At 50.4% G+C, this 14,741-nt stretch overlaps 1 protein-coding gene across 1 annotated transcript in view; it reads left to right on the forward strand.

Annotated features, from left to right (window-relative positions):
• Cul9 (cullin 9) overlaps positions 1-14,741 on the forward strand; it is a 39,974-nt gene that overhangs the window by 2,361 nt on the left and 22,872 nt on the right. Inside the window, exons 3-14 of the mRNA XM_032900625.1 lie at positions 469-969; positions 1,800-1,935; positions 2,056-2,249; positions 2,467-2,848; positions 3,228-3,420; positions 8,461-8,668; positions 11,843-12,039; positions 12,341-12,558; positions 13,268-13,514; positions 13,588-13,693; positions 14,147-14,374; positions 14,643-14,733. Of these exons, the coding sequence (XP_032756516.1) occupies positions 469-969; positions 1,800-1,935; positions 2,056-2,249; positions 2,467-2,848; positions 3,228-3,420; positions 8,461-8,668; positions 11,843-12,039; positions 12,341-12,558; positions 13,268-13,514; positions 13,588-13,693; positions 14,147-14,374; positions 14,643-14,733 (2,701 nt within the window). The remainder of the gene's footprint in view (positions 1-468; positions 970-1,799; positions 1,936-2,055; positions 2,250-2,466; positions 2,849-3,227; positions 3,421-8,460; positions 8,669-11,842; positions 12,040-12,340; positions 12,559-13,267; positions 13,515-13,587; positions 13,694-14,146; positions 14,375-14,642; positions 14,734-14,741) is intronic.

A 14,741-nucleotide genomic window follows, 5' to 3' on the forward strand; every position in this document is an offset into this window, starting at 1 on the left:
CACCTGTGTGCACACATGTGCACATTTACACCCCCCATGTGCCACATACGTACACCACACATACAAGCATACACAAAAGCAAACACAAGAATCTGTGATTTAATAAGAGTCCTTTATGGGGTAGAGATAGATGATTCAGCAGTTAAGAGCAATGGCTGCTCTTACAGAGGACCCAGGTTCAATTCCCAGCACCCACATGGTAGCTCACAACTGTCTGTCACTCCAGTTCCAAGAGATCTAATTGCCCTTTCTAGCCCCAGACACATATGTGGTACACAGACCACATACATGTAGAACACCTGTCCACATAATTTTTTTAAAAAGATAATTCCTTTGTGTTTCTTAGACAAATCTGAGAAGCATAGGCCTAGGAATGAGGTAGTCACGTTTGTCTGTAGAGGAAGATGCTGGGGGGCTGGGGTGAAAGCCCTGGGGAGGTGGACTTAAACCAAGGGTTGTACCCTATAGCTCCCTGGGAAGCTGCTCTTCTCCCTGGTGAAACGCTACCTATGTGTCACGTCCCTGCTGGATCAGCTGAATAACAGCCCAGAGTCAGGAGCTGGAGACCAGAGCTCTCCGTGTCTCCCAAAGGAGAAGAGTCGGGGACAGCGGGAGCTGGAGTTCAGTATGGCGGTGGGCAACCTCATTTCAGAGCTGGTGCGGAGCATGGGCTGGGCGCGGAACCTCAGTGAGCAGGGTGCCTTGCCGCCCCGGCCTTCCCGGTCCATCTTCCAGCCATGCCTCTCAGGCCCTCCACTGCTGCTGCCCACCATCGTCACTACGCCCAGGAAGCCAGGACGGGCCTTCCGTGGCCGTTCTGAATTTTCCAGCCGCAGTGGTTACGGTGAATATGTTCAGCAGACGGTACAGCCCGGCATGCGCGTTCGCATCCTGGATGACTACGAAGAGATCAGTGCTGGGGACGAGGGCGAGTTCCAGCAGAGCAACAATGGCGTGCCTCCTGTGCAGGTGGGCTCACACGGTTCTGGGACACTGATGGGTCCAATCTGTGGTGGTGGTTGGGTAGCTAGGAGCTTCCCATATGCCACCCTAGGAGAAAACCTCGAGGTGTGGCCCGAGGACGTAACTTAGTTAATAGAATCCTTGCCTAGCATATATGAGTTCCAGGATTTGACCCCCAGCACCACACAAGGTTGGGCATGTTGTCTTATGCTTGAAATCTCAGAACTAGAGAGGTAGAGACAGGAGGATTAAAGTTCTAGGTCATCCTTGGCTACATAACAAGCTTGAGGCTAGCCTTGGCTAGAGACCCTGTTTCAACAACAAAAAGAAAGGAGGGCCAGGCGTGGCTTTAAGCCTAGCACTTAAGAGGGAGAAGCAGGCACATCTCTGTAGTTTTGAGGCCAGCCTCGTCTACATGGCAAGTTCCAGGACAGCCAGGCCTACATAGAGTGAGCCTTCTAATTGATGACGACGACGACAAAGAAGAAAGTAAAGAAAGAAAGGGAAAAGGAAACCCACAGTTATGGAGTGGTTTTATATCAGCAGAGGGTTCAGTTTTAACAGGCAGAGAGCATTTGGTGGGATAGGTGGGCTGCGAGGCCACAGGAATGTACCCAGGAGGCAGGAGTGACGTCTGGGTTACCTCCAGTGCTGTCGACAGGAAGATGAAGAGTGTGCAGGTAGAGGCTGTGAGGACTAGGAAGAAGGCAGGCCCACTAGCTCCCCTTATCGGCAGGAAGCCTTTAGCTATGTAGAGAGCTGTCCAGGCGTAGCCAGCTGTGGTCAGGCCCAGAGCTCAGAGGCTTGAGTCCTTTGTAATATCCATTTCCTACCAGGTCTTCTGGCAGTCAACCGGCCGCACCTACTGGGTCCACTGGCACATGCTAGAGATCCTGGGACCTGAGGAAGCCACTAGGGAGCCAGCATCAGCAGCTGTGGAGAAGGGAGCAGGGGCAACTGCCCTGGGCACAGGTGAGCCTAGGAGAGGATGTGGACAGCCTGTTTGGAACAGAGGAGCGCTGTCCAGCACTGAGCACTTCTGAGCAGAGGCAGCTCCAGAGGTTCAGAAATGGACCGTTCCTCTCTCCTCAGCATGTCCCTCCTGGGACCGGAAGCCAGCGCATGGCCTCTACTCACTACCGTATCTACAGCCCGAGTCCCAGAGGAGCGAGGAGCCAGGGTGCCTGACCCAGGGAGAGTGGTGGGAGCTACTTTTCTTCATCAAGAAGTTGGACTTGTGTGAGCAGCAGCCAATCTTCCAGAATCTGCATGAGAAACTGGATAAGGTACCAGCAGCCCGGGAGCTCTGGGCCGAGGGGTGGGCTGGGTTAGAGCTAGGCACTCCAGGGGAAATTCTGCCAGAGGAGGTCCTGCTGATGGAGGAGGCAAGCTTCGAGAGTCTAGTATGCAGAGGCTATGAGCAAATGCAGGGGTGGCTCTCCCCAGGGCTGTTCCTAGGAACTTTGTGTCTGTTTGTCCCTGACGGACCCTTTGTATTGGCAGGCGGTGGGAGAAAAGACTCTGGGAGAGATCTCTGTGCCCATAGAGATGGCTGAGGGTGTGCTGCAGGTTCTCAGTAACCGCTTTGAGGGCAGCAACCTCTGTGACCTGCTCAACTCCCACATCTACACCAAGTACGGACTGCTGCCCAAGGAACCAGGGCGCTTACCGCCTTCACGGAGCCACTCCTGTACCTCAGAGCCAGAGGAGGGGTCGGAGTCAGCCGCCAGCTTCTCAGAGAAGGAAGAGTCCCCAAAGGCAGAGGCGGAGCCCGCAGGCGCAAAGCCGGAGTCCCCCAAAGCACAGAGCGACTCCCAGCTGTTCAATCAGCTTCTGGTGACTGAGGGGATGGCTCTGGCCCCTGAAACACAGGCGGCAGCTACTGGTGAGTTCGGTTCTGGGAGGGAAGGTGAGGCCATTAGAACAGGACCTGGCTTGGCCTAGTAGAAGTGGGTAGAGCGGAGGGAAAGTCATGGAAGAAAGCCCTTCCTGGGGAAAAGCTGTGAGCACTTACGTGTCTCTGCGTGAGCCTGACTGTGTCTGACTGACAGCCGATCTTTCTTCGGTCTCTTTGGAAGAGGAGAGTCTGTTTCCCAGGCATCTCCATCTTGCGTGTGTGACTAATCCTTCGTGTACCGTTGGAAAAGCTGTAAATCAACGCTGAGCTGCAGCAGTGAATACCGTTGATGCCATGACTTTTAAAACCTTGCAGCCTAGAGGAACGACAACTGTTTTAGCTCCTGCTTTTCCCTCACTAATTGCAGAAATGGCCAGAACCTTGCGGGGTCCCGGTCCACGCAGCTCCCTGGATCAGCATGTGGCAGCCGTCTTGGCCACTGTGCAGATCTCCAGCCTGGATACAAACCTGCAGCTTTCAGGGCTCGGTGCCCTCTCCCAGGCGGTGGAGGAGGTCACTGAGCGGGACCACCCTCTGGTCCGTCCTGACAGATCCTTGAGGTTAGCAGTGTTGCAGAGGGAAGGGTTTGGGTTGAAGCTAAGCCAGTAAGGACCATGGGGGGAGGGAGGAGTAATGAAATGGATAGGTAGAGGCAGGGGATGGAGGAGGGGCAGGCCGAGGACCAGTGGGCTCGGTTGGTGGGTGTGCTCTCACTAAGTCTGTCAGCTACCACAGAAATGACGAAGCCATTAGTCCAATGTTATTAATATTATTATTATAGTTTTCAGAGAAAACAGAATTTTACAGAGCCAGAGCCAGGCTCCAAACCTAGGTCCTTTTAGCTCTAGTATTTTTTTCTTTAAAAAACATTTTTTTCAAGCCATGTATGGTGGCACGTGCATAATCTAATCCTGAGGAGGATTATGGGCTTGAGGCCAACTTGTGCTAGTAAGACCTTGTCTAGGTTTTTTTCTCTCTTCTTTTTTTTTTTTTTCCCCACGTGGAGAGCTTCAATGAGACAAGAAGAGGAGAGGAGAGGAAAGGTTGACCATGAGCACGGGGAGGGAAGGTGGGGGATGGGGAGAGAAGGGACAGGGACAGAGGGGAAGAGGGCAGAAAAGTAAAGAACAAAGAGAGGAATAAGAGCTTTTTCTCTCTTCCTTTTCTTCTTTCCCTACTTTCTTTGTATTTTAAACTTTTTAAAAATCTTATTTCTTTATTACACAAGTGCACTTTTGTTTTTTGTTTTTTGTTTTTTTTTTTCATTTTTTCGGAGCTGGGGACCGAACCCAGGGCCTTGTGCTTGCTAGGCAAGTGCTCTACCACTGAGCTAAATCCCCAACCCCGCACTTTCATTTTTAAAACAGCTCATATAAAATGATTGAAAAAAAGTTCCAGTCTCTTCCTATTGATGTGGTCAGATGGACCGAGCAGACCATCGACAGGTTTAATATGTGATTGCTGCTTGGGGACTATAGAGATGGCTCAGTGGCTAGGAGTACTTGCTGTGTTTAAAACATCTTGTTTGTGTATTTGAAAAAAAATCATGCTCACTTTCTTTTTATGGTCATGAGAGAATAACTAGGGCAGAGTTAGAATATAGACGTAGAGGTGGTGATGTCTTTAATCTCAGCACACGGCAAAGCCAGGCGGATCTCTAAGGTGATGGCTACTGAGCTCCAGGCTAGTCAAGACTACATAGGAAGAAGGAAGAGGGCAGAAGGAAGGAAGGAAGGAAAAAGAAAGCTGGAAGAATTAGATAGAGATCTAAAAGTGCCTCCCGGAAGATACTCAGTGCTAACGTTTTGGCGAACATTTCAACTTGCATTTTACTGTGTTCACAGGCATTGTTCTAGTTAGAGGACGTAATTCATAACCGATCCTGGCCTGCCCCGGGTGTGGTGAAGCCTGCAGAGGCAGCTGAGCATTTATTCTGTTTAATTGTTTAATTCATACTCACTTGCCGAAGCTTCTGAGGCAGTAGATCAGATAGAACTCTGCCTCTGTGCTCTTCCCCAGAGCGTCTCTGCTTGTGTTCTTTCTCTGAGGAGATCCCAGCCACACCCCTGTGTCCATCCGTGTGTGAAAAGCTGTTAGTCCCTGTTTTCCCTCTCAGGACCCAGGGGAAGGTTATATTTTGAGATGGAGTCTCACACTGTATTGCCTGGCTGACCTTGACTGTGACCCTCCCATGCCAGTTACCAGCCTTGGTATCCATATGGTGGGTAAACTGAGGCAGACAGCCTTTGGGGGTCAGTGCTTAGAGCTACTGACTGAGATGGATGTAGATACCTACAGGGGCTGCTGCCAGTGGCAGTCAGAGGTCAGAGAAGCTCCTCAGACTTCTCTCTGAGGGAACAAAGCCTAATTTACTGGGCTGGCACTCCTGGAAAACTATGAACTCTTAACTCCTTGTGGCCAGGAGGAAGAGAAGGAAAGAGAGAACACAGTGGATGAAACAAAAGGTAGAGTCCAATAACTTCATATACACAAATATGTCCATACATGCATGCATACATACATACACACATACATACATGTATACACACATACATGCATACACACATACATGCATATAGAACTACAGACAGACATACACACATTCACACATAGAATGGTTAGAGCAAAGCTCCAGCATTCAGGCTTCAAGCATTTCACACGTGCATATATACATACATACATACATACACACACACACACACACACACACACACACACACAGTTGATGGATGGAAGGAGCCATGTCCCAGCCCCCACACTTTATTCTTCCTTCCATAGCTTACATATCCCAGCAAAATCTGTCAAGGAGTATAAAATTACAATGTGATTACGTTTTAGTTTTCTTCTAGTGAATGATTATGAAAAACGTGTGTTTGTTCCCCAATACCTTTCCAAAAAATAACATTACGTAGTACAGGTAAAGAAAACAGATTGCTCCCCCAAACCCACGTACATTCGTAACTAGGCGACTTGGTATAGATTAACAAAGTGTGAGGAAGCAAGGCCGTGTCTCCGCCCGTTTCTCTTACTGGCAGGAGGCGATTTGCCCTTACAAAGAAAAGATTGATTATTTTATTATTTATCTTTAAAGTAATCTTGTAAGAATCTTAAAAGAATCACAAATCTAAACTTTTATATAAAAATCGGTCGTTAATCTACTTTAGGTCCTCAGAATGCATATCTACCCATCAGCAACTCTTATTACATCATATAAGAGCGAAAATGGGTGTCAGAAATCTGTCATCACAGTCCGGCCTCAGTGAGAGTCACGTCAGCCAGTGCTGCCATTGTTCTTGTTCCCTGACCCTAAGGTCCTAGCTTAACTAATAAGAGTATGCCCTTCTGAACTTCACATTGTGTCCTAAGATTTCTACATGAGAGAGAGTAGTAAAGACCTCTCAACCTAGTTTCACTAACAACTTTATTTTTCAAATGTTTTTTTTAAAGATTTATTTATTTATTTTATGTATGTGAGTACACTGTAACTGTCTTCAGACACCAGAAGAGGGCATCAGATCCCATTACAGATGGTTGTGAGCCACCATGTGGTTGCTGGGAATTGAACTCAGGACCTCTGGAGGAGCAGTCAGTGCTCTTAACCACTGAGCCATCTCTCCAGTCCCTCCAAATTTTTTCTAAGGCTGGTGGTCATTTCTGACGATCTACGTCTCTAAGATTGTTCCTAGAGTGGTGACTGAATCATTGATGTGCTCCCAGCAATGCCTGAAAGAGATCAAGCACTATTGTTTGTTGTGAGTGCCAGAGACGCTGCCCAGTGAGGGGCTGGCAGCCCCCTTGGAGTTTTCAGACAACTCTTAGATTAGGAGGGATGTGAGAGCAGTATGCACAGCAGAACTCCACAGCAGCATGGGGTCCTCAGGACATGTGATCCCTATGACCACTGAGGCTCACCCATGTGGCTGCGGGAACCTGTGGGCTTCATTCCCTGAGTTGAAGCCATTTGCCGCTCCCCCTGCGTGGCCCTCAGCAGTCCTCCCTCCCCCCTCGTGTCAGCATTCTCTTGCCAGCTTTCTCCAGGTCCTGTTGTTTGCCTCTTCTGTATGTCGTGTCTCAATGCGCTAAAGCTTTTAGGATGCTATAGTTTTCAACAATTTATGGCTTCTATCCTATTAAGAAAGGTTATTCTTGGTTGAAAAGATAGCTCAGGGTTAGGAGCGTACATTGTTCTAGAGGACCCAGTGTAGCTCCAAGCTCCCAGAGCAGGAGGCTCAGAGCCTCCTGTAAACTCCAGCTGCAGGATTCAGAGCCCTCTCCAGACTTTTGCATATGCGACTACGTGTGCGCGTGCACACACACACACACACACACACACACACACACACATGCAATTTAAAATAAAAATAAAATCTTAATTAAAAGAGTCCATCTATTTTAGGGTTAGAAAAATTTATTGCTTTTTGGTGTATATTTGTACACTTGTACAGGGGATGTGTACAAAGAGGTCAGAGGTCAAATGTTGGGTGTCTTCCTCAGTCTCTCTTCATCTTATTTTTTTGAGACAGAGTCTCTCACTGAAGCCAGAGCTCAGGGATCTGCTAGGCCTGCTGGCCAGCCACAAGCTCATCGACAGGGCTAGGCTGGCTGACCAGCCGACAGCCCGAGGGTCTTCCTGTCTCTTCCTCCTCAGTGACCAGCTTTGCCATGTGGGTTCTGGAGATCTAGAGTCAAGTCTTGATGTTTGTAAAGCTAGCACTTCCCTGAGTGGGCCATCCAGCCTCTGGGAAAATATGTTCTTGGTTTTCTAAAAATACTTATTACTTCCGTTTGTTTTTGTTTTGTTTTTACATTCATTTCAATTTTGACTGGGAATTTATGAAGCAGAGTCTAATCTCCCTGTTCGTTAGGTGGATGGCAGGCGAGATGGCAACACATTTGCCTGTCTCTCTTTGGTGCTAGGGACTGAACCCAGCGCTTTACACAACACCAAGCGAGCCCCGTCTCTGGCTACGACGCACCCCAGCCCAAGAACATGATGACGTGTTGTTTACTTGGAGGGTTTTTAGTTTATTTTGCATTTTGACTTTTTAGCTTTTGGAGACAGGGTGTCACAGTGTGTTTAAGGCTGACCTTGGCCGTTCTCCTGTCTCCCTCCCAAACGCTGAGATCACAGCATGAACCACCAAGCCCAGATCCACCGTCTGTTTTCCAGTGTCCCTTTGTGCTCGCTGACTGAGATCTACCCTTACTGCTTTTGTCATCGCCGTATCTCTTAGGCTCCCCTGTATTTGTCGCAGAGTTTCAGTTATATACCTTGGCTAACTAGAAGCATTATGTTTTCTTAACTGTACTTAGGTATTTCCCCGCCTTCCCGGATCTGCCTGCCATTTACTTTTAACTTTTAAGCCATTTGATTAGAATGACATTAAATTTAGAGATTCATTTGAAAAGAGGAAGCAGGGTCAGTTAGAATGCAGAATGGGTGTGTGTGTCAGGAGTGAGACTAAGGCCAGGAGGACACTGGGGAGAAGAGCACACTGAATCTTGATGGACAGCTAGGCAGGGAGTCAGATGGCATCGTGTTCGGAGAGTTAGGCAATGCTTCTTGGGGTGCGGAGTCCCAGTGTCTTTTCTCTTTTCAGAGAGAAGCTCGTGAAGACCCTGGTGGATTTGCTGACCAACCAGGTGGGAGAGAAGATGGTGGTGGTGCTGGCCCTGCGCCTCCTCTACCTGCTCATGACCAAGCATGAATGGCGTCCGCTCTTTGCCAGGGAGGGTGGCATCTACGCTGTGCTGATCTGCATGCAAGAATACAAGACATCTGTCTTGGTGCAGCAGGCGGGACTGGCAGTGAGTACACTGGGCGGAGCCGGAATGAGTGATTGATGAGTGACAGGTGGGAGGGGTGGGGGGGGAGATGGTCGAGGACCCCGAAGGGCTCCTGTACTGAATCAGACCAAGTTGTGGAAAGTGAAGTGGCAAGATACGGTGAGCATTTAAGAATGCAATCTGGGGGCCAGAGAGATGGCTCAGTGGTTAAGAGCTCTGACTGCTCTGCCAGAGGTCCTGAGTTCAATTCCCAGCAACCACATGGTGGCTCACAGCCATCTGTCATGGGATCCGATGCCCTCTTCTGGTGTGTCTGAAGAGAGCAACTGTGTACTCTCATAAAATAAATAAATCTAAAGAAAAATTAAATAAAATGTTAAAAAAAAGAATGTGAGCTGGGTGGACTTGGAGCTGGGGTACAAGCTGCAGAGAGGCAGAAAGGGGTGTTTAAGAATGATATTCACGAGCTGGTGAGCAGGTCAGTGGGTAAAGCTGCTTCTAAGCCTAACAGCCTGAGTTCCGTCCCTGGAACCCACATGGTGAAAAGAGAGAGCTGACACTAGAAAAAAAGATAGGCAGGGACCCCTGTTGAAGGAATCTTAGAAAGGACTGGAAGAGCTTAAAGGGGCTCGAGATCCCATATGAACAACAATGCCAACCAACCAGAGCTTCCAGGGGCTAAGCCACTACCCCCTGACTGACTGGGCCAACTGCATGGGTAGCAATGAATAGCCTAGTAAGAGCACCAGTGGAAGGGGAAGCCCTGGGTCCTGCCAAGACTGAACCCCCAGTGAATGGGATTGTTGGGGGGAGGGAGGTAATGGGGGGGAGGATGGAGAGGGGAACACCCATAGAGAAGGGGAGGGGGAGGGGTTGGGGGATGTTGGCCCGGAAACTGGGAAGAATTGAAATGTAAATATGGGGTTGGGGATTTAGCTCAGTGGTAGAGCGCTTGCTTAGAAAGCACAAGGCCCTGAGTTCAGTCCTCAGCTCCAGGGGCTGGGGGGATGGGGGGGTGGGGGGGTGGGAGGGAGGAAGAAAGAAAGAAAGAAAGAAAGAAAGAAAGAAAGAAAGAGAGAAAGAAAAAGAAATGTAAATAAGACATACTCAAGTTAATAAAGATGAAAAAAAAGATAGACAGACAGACACATAGATATCTAGACAGACAGACACTGTCTTAGTTAGGGTTTTATTTCTGTGACAAGACACCATAGCAAACTCATAAAGGAAAGCATTGGGACTGGCTCACAGGTTCAGAAGGAAACAAGTCCATTATCATCATGGCAGGAAGCATGACAGTGTGCAGACAGACGTGGTGCTGGAGCTGAGAGTTCTACATCTTGCTCCACAGGAGGCAGGAGACCGTGCCACACTGGGCACAGCTTGAGCATAGGAGACCTCAAAGCCTGCCTTCACAGTGACATACTTCTCCATAAGGCCATAGCTCCTAATAGTGCCACTTCCTATGTACCCATACCATGAGTCTATAGGGGCCATTCCTATACCAGATACTAAAGTTTAAATTAAGCGGCAGGGTGCACGAGAGGGCTGCTGTCTGAGAGTGTGCTCCAGGAAGTGGCAGCTTGAGGAGAAAGGCAGGAGTTTAGTCTTAGACACCCCTCACTGTCCCTCACTTGAATTCCAGGTAGTTGTAGGCCAAACACTAGCATCGTAGATACGACAGAGGATTTGTCTGTGTGTTTGTCTTTTAGCCGAGCGATCCCCATGTACAGAAATAACCCCACACTGGGTTGGAGTAAAGCAGACAGCACTGCCGTTGCTCTGCCACCTTGCCCAGAGAGCAGGGAAGGAAGGCCGTGTCCAGAGAACTTGCAGGAAGTTGCGATCCCCATGTACAGAAATAACCCCACACTGGGTTGGAGTAAAGCAGACAGCACTGCCGTTGCTCTGCCACCTTGCCCAGAGAGCAGGGAAGGAAGGCCGTGTCCAGAGAACTTGCAGGAAGTTGGCTTCCTGACCACTTGCACTAGAGTGTTCCGTGCTAGTGCTAGTGTGCAATGGGCATTTGGCTGTGTGTAACCCAGTGTCCCTGAAGGAAACTAGTGAGCCTCATCCAGAGCATTTCTGAAAGTGGATTCTCACGGTGCAGTGGGCACGCCCACATGTCCACTCAGAGCAGACTAACCTGGGAGGGCCAGATACAGTTCCTTTACTGTGTCATTTGAGGTCCGCGCCTTCCAAGAGTAGCAGACATTATCTAGGCCACCAGCATGCAAAAATATTTTCTGATCCACTCAAATTGCATGACAAAAAAATATAACATTTAATCCTAAATCCATATTCTTGCCCAGGACAGACTTACAGCCTCTTGTTTCCAGCTTGATGTATATAGATTCTAGCTACCTGGCATAGACTTGGATAATCACAGGAAATGCTTCTCTTGGTGAGCCTGGGCCTCACCTAACTGTCCTGAATCTTACTTCTAGACCACTCCAATCCCCGGGCAGTTCTTTCAGAGAGACAGCCCTTACAGTAGAGACATCCTTCCCTCGGAGGTGTAATGTTTGCCCTTCATTTCATTGCCTCTGTAATACCAGAAAATAAGACCCCACATCACAAACACTTTTCCACAGGAGTGGATGAGGGCGCCTAGGAAGGGAGGAGAGGAAGGAGAGAGGGCTGTAGTTAGGACCAGGCAGAGAGAGAGAGGAGGATGCCAGGATGCTGCAGAGACAGGACTCAGGAAAGGTGGGCGTGGTCGGCTGGGATGGGGGTGTGGCTTCAGGCAAAGCCTCGGAAGGTAGCTGCAGACCTTGAAAGGGCAGCATGTCAACTCCAGAGGCCTTGGTGTGAGGAGAAACAGCCTGTGGATGAACTGCTCACTCCTAGGATGTTCTGTTTGCTTCATTTCCTTCCCTGCCCTTACTCCCCTCTTGTCCTATCCCATCTACTCTCCCCTCCCTCCCCCCCCCCTCCCTCCCTCCCCCCTCCCTCCCTCATGTCCCTTTACTTTCTGCTCCATTTCCATTTCTCATGCATCCCATTTGTCACCAGTCCAGCTGCTCCAGGATTTGAGGTCTTGAATGATGACAGTAGTGTCCTGTTTCCCTTCGGGGTGGGGCTGGGGACTGAACCTAGGGCCTTGCACATGATGCATGAGAACTCTACCACTGTGCTGTGTTCCTTGTGATGACTCTGTCCATGCCTAACTCTGCCTCTGCATCTTCCTTTCAGGCACTAAAGATGCTAGCCATTGCTAATTCCTCCGAGGTGCCCACTTTTGTCACCGGCCGAGATTCCATCCAGCCTCTGTTTGATACCCAGATGACCAGAGAGATCTTTGCCAGCATTGACTCTGCCACACGTCCAGGCTCTGAGAGCTTGCTCCTCAGTGTACCCGCAGCCGTGGTCCTGATGCTGAATACCGAGGGGTTAGATCCTCCCTCCAGACTCTAAATCCTTGCTGCACCCTAAACCCTACTTCTCCGGGCAAACACTGTGGCCCTCTCAGAATGTCACTGGAAGAGAGTCCAAGTTGATGTAGGTGGTTCCCAGGGAAAGCAGAAAAACTGACCTCCCGTCATGGGGTTGAGGCCATGGCCCAAGGTTCGATCCTGATGGGCAGGAGTCCGTCCTCAGAGGGACCACTGACGCCCCCTCCAAGCCTAGCTGTGCTTGTCTCCCACCTTGGTTGCACTCACTGTCACCTTCTTGGGTCACTCGTCCTCCCAGGTGCTCCTCTGCAGTGAGAAATGGCCTGCTGCTACTCAACCTGCTTCTGTGTAACCACCACACTCTGGGAGACCAGATCATAACCCAGGAGCTGAGAGACACCTTGTTCAGGCACTCGGGGATAGCGCCGGGGACAGAACCAATGCCCACCACACGCACCATCCTCATGATGCTTCTCAGTCGCTACTCAGAGCCTTGGGGAAGTCCTGAGCGAGCAGGTACCATGGCGACTGACGTGTGCTGCACTGTGACCAGGAGTCTGAGCTTTAGGTTCTGCTCACTTAATGACGGGCACAAGAGTCTTCAGGAAGGGAGTGAAACCTTTAGGCTCAAGCCAGAGGTTTTTGGGGGGCAGGGGAGGAAGTGTACTATGTAAGAGGTTATGTAGCCCAGGCTGATCTCGAACTCGGGACCCTCCTGCCTCAGCCCCCATGTGTTAGACGTACCTGGGTGCATCTCCATGGCATGTCTGATGTTAGGCAGAACTTGCTGACCAAAAGGAGGACCATCGATGTCATAAGGAATGCCTTATGTTTTAAAAAATCGGTGGAAACCCAGACACAGGCCACTGACTGCAGTAAGCAGCGTGCATCTTGATCTGTGTGTCTGAAGCCTCCACACTCGCTGGCTTGGAGAGGACCCCATCACCGCAGTCCTGTGACAAAGGCTGGCATGTGATCGTGGAAGGTGACTGGGATGTGCTTAACTCAGCACTGCCCCTTACACTGTATTTCAATATAGTTAGGTCTACGCTGGGGACCAGAAACGAAACTCTCTTATACTTAAACTATGACAGAGACATTCTCAATGTGGAAAGAAAGTTTGTGGGGTAGGGGAATGGTTTTCTGGATTGTTCCATTTCTTGGTTTGACTGACATATAAGATGCCTCTCATGCACATCTTTTCTCTGGTATGTCTGCCCTGCAGCACTGGAGACCCCAAGCACCCAGGGTCAGGATGGGTCCCCTGAGTCACTCATCCGATCTCTGGTGGGGGACCTGTCGGCAGAACTCTTCCTGGACTTGGAGCGTGTTCTGTGCCACGAAGGCAGCCCTCAAGGTGCCATGACGCCCCTCCTCAAGCGCCTCCAGCAGGAAACACAGCCTTTCCTTCTGTTGCTGCGGACTCTAGATGCCCCTGGGCCCAACAGAGCTCTGCTGCTCACCGTACTCAGGTAAAGGGTCTGTTCAGGCACCGTGCACAGGGACTGAGAGGCCTGGAGCTTTATTTGTTCCCTGCCCCTCCAGGGTCATGACACGACTACTGGATTATCCTGAGACAATGGTCCTCCCCTGGCACGAGGTCCTGGAGCCCTGCCTCAACTGCCTGAATGGGCCAAGCAGTGACTCTGAGGTACCGGATCCCTGGCAGGGGTTGGAGGAGGGAAGGCAGAAGTTGGGGCCCCACCTGCCTAGTGAGGCTCTACAGCGATCCTTGTAGGTGTGAGGGTCTCAGGGCGCTGCAGTCTTCGGAGGAAATTGAGGAAGGCTGGGTCACTCAGCAATCCAGAGAGGCCTTGCTGTCTCCGAGCCAGGGTTTGTGCACCATGGAGTGATGTCAGACAAAGGCCGGCTCTTGGGATAGTTTGATCTTGGCAGGAAGAGGCCTGTGAAACTACCCAAGCTGTGCCACCGGCTGACCCTGAGTCCCAGCACTTCAGTTACACTCTTCCACTCTCCTTGATCCTCTCCTGGCCCTGCAGACTTCCTCAGTCTCTGCCACTGTTCCTTCAGTGGACCCAGCCCTTGCCCTCCTCACATGCTCTGTCCTTGCTTTCCTGGAAACTCACGGCGTGGCTCTGGGCAGGTTGTCCAGGAGCTGACCTGCTTCCTGCACCGCCTGGCTCTGATGCACAAAGACTATGCGGTAGTGCTTTGCTGCCTGGGAGCCAAAGAAGCCCTCTCCAAAGTCCTGGACAAGCACTCCACTCAGCTCCTGCTGGCCTCGGAGCTCCGCCACCTGGTGACGGAGTGCGAGAAGTACGCCCAGCTCTACAGTAACCTCACCTCGAGCCTCCTGGCTGCCTGTATCCAGGTGAGGAGGGGCTTGTAGGCACAGAGCTAGGAAAAGGAACCGGAAACAAGGGATGGGCCCTTCATGTGTCTGTCTCTGGGATCCCCTTGTGGCAGCAGTGGCAGCAAATCTAGGCACATGTCCCTAAGCTTTCCTCCTCCCCCAACTGTCCCGGCAGAATTTGGTGAGAAAGGAGTTGAGCATTTTGTTCTCTCTTGGCCTCTTTTCCTCTTTGCATGCTTCTGACGGTTCCCCCACATTCCCTCCTTGCCCTGTGCTCTGGCTGCAGATGGTGCTGGGCCAGATTGAAGACCACAGGCGAACCTACAAGCCCATCAACATCCCCTTCTTTGATGTGTTCCTCAGGCATCTCTGCCAGGGTTAGTAC

The sequence above is a fragment of the Rattus rattus genome, chromosome 4 (genome assembly GCF_011064425.1).
Source record: "Rattus rattus isolate New Zealand chromosome 4, Rrattus_CSIRO_v1, whole genome shotgun sequence".
Classification (NCBI taxonomy): domain Eukaryota; kingdom Metazoa; phylum Chordata; class Mammalia; order Rodentia; family Muridae; genus Rattus; species Rattus rattus.